Source organism: Temnothorax curvispinosus, unplaced genomic scaffold (genome assembly GCF_003070985.1).
Source record: "Temnothorax curvispinosus isolate PA1 unplaced genomic scaffold, ASM307098v1 QBEX01013974.1, whole genome shotgun sequence".
NCBI lineage: Eukaryota > Metazoa > Arthropoda > Insecta > Hymenoptera > Formicidae > Temnothorax > Temnothorax curvispinosus.
In genome coordinates this window covers 231-6507 of record NW_020223754.1, presented here as the reverse complement: position 1 = coordinate 6507, position 6277 = coordinate 231, and the positions used below count along the sequence as shown (strand labels likewise).

Here is a 6277-nt window from a genome sequence, read left to right as displayed (position 1 = left end):
CTTTCCCAACCATTCATGATAGTAATTTATAAATGCTTTGTCTGTAAAGATCAACAAATGCTGCTTCTTCTTGCTATCTGAAATTATACTTTTATGCTTACTTAAAAATAATTAGAATTCGTTAACATTAACAATCTCAATTTTTCTAACGCGATATATGCGCTAATATGTTCTAAAGATTTGGTGTTTTTCCTTGTTTTGCCAAATTTACCTCGACAAGTATGATTGTCGGCATTTAATTCTTTATCCAAAGTACAAGCGCACGTGTATCCTTTCTTCTGATTCAGCAAGCACAATTGAGAACACGGGTTGGACTTACATGGATTATCAATCTGAAATTCGATTAAATGATAATGACAGGCCTTTTACGACGTATTTTTTGTAATGGGGAAAGTATATAATCTCATAGTACAATGCGTACCTTGGGTTTTATCGCTGAGTGATCGATATGTATGCCATAAGGTTTATTTTGCGTTCGATGTAAGATACGCCAATTCTTTCCAGAAAATTTATTGCAGGACTGTATCGTATTAGATCCCCAATCGCTCCAATATAATGTATTTTCGAAGACCCCCAAAGCGTATGGCTCTTGAATTATATCATGCTGTACGATCTGCGAATAATTGAATTATAAATTCATAATTCAAAATCTCAATTATATCTTAAAATATTTTATAATAAGAAAAAAGAGCCAAGCACTTACTCTTCGATCAGTACCATCTAAGCGTATTGATTCGACTATATTTGACTTAGAATCCACCCAATATAATCGATCATTTGGATAGTCAATAGTCAGGCTTTTTGGCCAGCTTAATTTTTCAGAGATAAATGTGCGAATGTTTTTGCCGTCCATTCCCGCCACTGCTATACGTCCATTGGAATCGCCATCGCTCCAATACATTTTTCTATAAATGTAATACACGCTCAGTATATTTACTTTATTATTTACTTTATTATACGTCTACGTTCTAAAATAAAATTTAGAGAGCTAATTTAATGGTTAATCGAGGCTACGAATAAAAATTATTTTATTTGTATTTTATAAAATAATGTTATATTGTTAATTAAATTTTACTTGTAAAACACAAATTTCTAGAATTCTTAGAATAGATTAGATTAGATACGAAATAAAATAGATTAGAATAGATTTAAAATAAAATATTGCTACAAATATCACTAATATTAAGAACTAATAGTAGTCCTCTGTAAACTCATGAGCGATAAATCAACTAGTAAAATTTAAGACTTTCTCTCTCTTTCTCTCTCTCTCTCTCTTCTTATAAAATCGTTTGCATATTACTACAGAATTTGAGCATAATTTTTACAAGGTGATATTTACCCACGGGTTGATAATAAAGTGATTCCGGTTGGTTTAACAAGTCCATTGACTAATACAGTGCAGTTCGTGTCGTTGGTGCAAACTCCAATACGATTGTAACCCTCATCGGTAAAATATATATTCTCCGTGATCCAATCTATGGCTATTCCCGATATCGTCGACAAGCCTTTATATAAAAAAGAAATATAAAATTTAGAAGATATAATGGAAAATTGTATATTATACGATTTTTATTTTAAAATATGATATTTTAAAAAACTTGTTCTACAAAAAAATAGACGCATAATTTTATATATTAATTTAACTATAATTGTTAGAATTATTGCAGCAATATAATTAATATTTTCACAAATTATAAAAAATATAATAATCAATAATTATTATATTTATTATAATTTTCATTATACATATATTGACAATTATAATTTTTATTATGTTATTTTATTTTATATTGCCAAATTAAGCAAATAGCACGTGTTAGAAAGTTATTTCTGCTTATCGCTTTGCAAAGGCTCTCTCTCTCTCTCTCTCTCTCTCTCTCTCTGTAATTATATCTTATATATTAAATGTCATTAATACGATGCCTACCTGTTGTAACTATGACTTCGCGACGACTCGCATGAATAAATCCAATTTCTCTTACAATGGTTTCGCTGTTTTCTTCCATATCCGACCAATATGTGACATCGTCGTTTGTAGTAACTGCGACCGCACGATTTAAGTTTCTCGCTAATGTAAAGGTAATATTCGAGTCGACATACATTCCCTTGACCGAGGTGCTTGTGGAGAACGTCAGCGTAGCCTCACCACCTAAATTTCAAAGAAATGTTTCGCGTTTTTATAAAATCTAATATAAAATGAATACGCGCCGTCGCACGTTACTCGCGAATTAATTTACCACGCGCTTTGCAAGTTTTCTCGTCGTTAAGCAGGGAGTAATCCTCTTGACACTGGCATTTATACGATCCTAGAGAATTTATGCATTCTTGATCGCATATGCCATAAATTTGACACTCGTCGATGTCTACAAAACAGAAAAATTATTAAACGAACGAGATATAATTCTCACGCCTTTATCACTTTTATCTATTACAGATTTACCTTTGCAAGTGCGATTATTATTTTGTAATGTATAACCCGGTTTACAGGTACACACATTTCCTTTAGGAGTTGCCTGGCATTCGTGGTTGCATTTTGCTGATGTGCAATTAGATGATGTACCTGAAAAAAAAAATGAATAATGTAATATTATAACAAGTAATATTATATATTATCACGCTAAAATTATAAAGACTTAATTGTAATTAAAAACAAAGGCAATAATAATTAAAATGCGTGGTGATAAAGATGGTGCAGTAAATTAGTAAATAAAACATGTTAAAATAAAACGTAGCATACTCACAACCAGCACCTTCATCTGACCCATCGCCACAGTCGTCCTTTTTATTGCATACTGCGTTAAGAGCTATGCATCGTTGATTTCCACACAAGTATTGGGACTTCTCAGTTTTACAGTCGCTCGCGGATGATGTTTTATTTGCGCCTGAAAAAACCACAAAGGAACATGTAAAACAAAATTCTTTTTATATAATAATTATAAAATTCCCGTATCATCTTAATTAATCTTGATATATTTTACAGAATAAAATCACCCTCTTGAATAACCTTCAAAAAGTTTTAGTCACTCTTTATTAAAAATTGTTATTTAAGTTTATTAAAAAGTTATCATTAACAAAAGAAGTTTCATAAATAGAATGTAATTTTTACATGGGTTTGCCATTTCGACGCAAAAAGCAGATCCATCCCATATCGCTCGATGCTTGCAAGGTGTACTTATTATTTACGATTTGCGTGAAAAGTTAAAAACATGTGGAACCGTACAATGATAGGCCTCAATTCGCACTGCAAGCAGTGGATGGTATAAGGTAAATCTCTTTTTGCGTGGAAATTGCAAAACCATGTAAAAATTACATTCTATTTACAAAACTTCTTTTGTTAATAACTTTGGGATGGACTTTGCTTCGCATAGAAAGTTGGAAATCTAAGTGGAATTGTGATAGAACAATTGATAGTTATATATGGGACGACAATTTTATTCAACATTTAATTAATCTAATGGATATATCGAATTCACTGTATTCAAAAATGCATTCATCATGTACATTCTTTTAAACATAAATTCAGTGAAATAGTTTGTGAAGTGGTAATCGCGTATAAACAGAGGCATCATACATCACACAAGTGAATGGGTGGGAATGTAGAAAGAGGGAAGTATTATACGTGTACTGTTAATCATTTTTTAATATACACTTGTGTGTCGAAAAAAATTAAGTTTCATTTATAAAACTTATTTGTTAGTAACTATATAATAAAGAATGAGTTATGGCTAAAACCTTCTGAAGGCTACCCTCTAATTAATGTCTATATATATCAATATGTAATATATAATATCAATATATGATATATATATATATAATATATAATATATGTCAAAGTCATAAGAAATGGTTCCCTATTCGGTATATTTACCGAACACAATTTCTATATTGTTCTATTATTATTAATAAAATCTATATTTATAAAAATTTACTGCAATTCCATTCGTCGCTGCCATCGGGGCAATCCTTGCTGCCGTCGCAAACAAATTCTTGAAGTACGCAATGTTGGTCGTTACACCGGAACCTGTCGGTGCAATTCAACTGGGCAACAAAAACATAATTGCAAATTTATTATTATTTTATTTCAAGAAGATTGGTGCAAGTAGAAAAGTAAGTAGAAATATATATGATAACACGCGGAAAATCCGAGCCGATTCACTTACGTCACGCACGCAATTATCGTACTCATCACTTCCATCCAGGCAATCCTTCACTACATCGCAGAATTTTGCTTTTGGTATGCACTCTTTATTGTTTTTGCATTTGTATTGATTTTTTTCGCATTTAAAACGAAAAGATCGCTAAAACAAAAGATATATATATATGTTCCTCGGTACTTCGTGCATCCGTATTAATTGTGTTGCGTGTCCAACGTAACGTTAAGCATAAGAAATAAGACATTATTCTTTCGATTGAACTTTATTCAGACATTGATATAATATATAATTCAAGCGAATGTTATATCATACATAGAGCTATTCCTCTTACGTAACAGAAATGTAACGGAAACTGAGTTTTTTAAGTATCTAAAGATGAAGCATATTGTTTTAACGTAGTTTGATGATGAAACAACTTTTGCCAAAAGTGATAGGTTGTATTTTTTATATCGAAAAAAGGAACTCTCTTGAATCGATTAAGCCCAGAAAAAAGATAATTCACCGTCCCGTTCTCAAGATATTTAATTTTAAAATTAGGTGATTTTAATGATTTTAACATTGGTCTAATAGAGAAAGAGGTTATTTTCCTATGAATAACACGAGTTTGCGAAAAACTTTTTGCCAAAAATGTCCGAACAATATATATCGATGGAAAGAGGACACTATGAGGAAGCCTATAGTTGAAGGTGAACACGATCCACCGTACAGTTTTTTTTAAATTAATAATTAAAGTTGAAAACTAGTCAAGCGACGCGTTAACACACACTTAATAATCTATTTCAGACAAAATATTATTCTACAACGTAAAAATTATTTACTAATGGTCTTTTTACGTCGAAGCTTTGCGATGCGTTATTCTATTTTTTTAATAATCATATAAATAAAAAAATTATAAACATTGTTTTGACTTCAGCCCTTCATCATCAAACTACCTTAAACAATTCTTTATTTTGCAATCTTTTTCAAGGGATAAAAAACTTTCTTTGAGGAAATAATCCGTCGATGAAATTAATTAAAAAATTAACTAAAAGCTAAAAGCAAAAACTTTACTATTTTTAGCGTAAGGGAAGTATAATGATTAGACATATGATTTGCAGTTAAAGATTCTTGGGAGCGTGTACTGGAATTTTAAGGTAAGAAATTGCAGCGTATATGATGTGCGATTTAATTGTAAGAAATACAAGCTATTTGTCAAAACCTATATCTTGATCTATATCATAAACTTATTAAAATATTTATAATAAAAATTTTGATGCGTAACTAGCGATAAATAACATGAGCTGTATAATACTCACTTTGTGAATCACGAAATCATCAAATTTGTCACAGTATTTTTCATCCGAACCATCTTTGCAGTCTTTAAAATTATCGCATCGGAATCCTGCCCATACGCACTCGCCATTGTCGCACGGCCACTTGCCGAGTGAGCATTTATAAGGTACGATCCCATTATAATTTTTCGACGCTTAAAACACAATTTTTGTTACATTGTCGGGGTATTTCGAAATACAAATAAAAAAATGATATAGCTGCAGGTAGACTTATTTTGATACGTCAGCAAAGCAAATTCGAACGAAAAACGGGCATGTCAAAAAAATTAATTTGAGATATTGAATAAAAGTTTTGTCTTATAGAAATATTGTCTTACCTGGAATGTGACATTTAGAAAGACATAAGAAGCTGCATGTAAACAACAGCACCACAAGACGAGACATAATCTGCAAACGAATACGTTAAAACTTAATTCCGGTAAAATAAATTAGAATTTACTATAATTATTTGTTGCTTTTCTAATTATTTTTTCATCAATTCACTTCAATTCCTTGAATATGCATCAATAATAAACCTCATATTTCTAATAATTTTTCTGTTAAAGAAATCAGCCGAGATCAATCATGAGACGTGGTACGATAAACAAATTTGTAACGGTGAATTTAACGTGATAAATGTAATCATGGTTCGAAAAATTCCAGGAATTTGAATATTTCTTTTGAGAATCAAATCCAAATTTATGAACAAATCCAAATTTTGTTTCTCAAGGTTCAGTAATTAATTCTTGAAAAAAATCGCATGTCAATATTAATAGTCATTGAATAATTGCATGTCATCTGGGTATTAAATAA

General features: G+C 30.7%; 1 protein-coding gene across 1 annotated transcript; it reads right to left on the bottom strand.

The window, feature by feature from the left end:
* Positions 1-3: 3 nt before the first annotated feature.
* On the bottom strand, positions 4-5872 carry LOC112464130 (vitellogenin receptor-like; the record flags this gene model as incomplete). Its single annotated transcript, XM_025030947.1, has 13 exons — positions 4-77; positions 212-332; positions 422-613; positions 704-905; positions 1340-1505; positions 1928-2149; positions 2238-2363; positions 2441-2560; positions 2742-2882; positions 3930-4038; positions 4161-4298; positions 5450-5619; positions 5803-5872. Coding segments are annotated over 13 exons (1851 nt in total), but the record flags the coding sequence as incomplete, so codon positions are not given.
* Between the last annotated feature and the right edge of the window lie 405 nt (positions 5873-6277).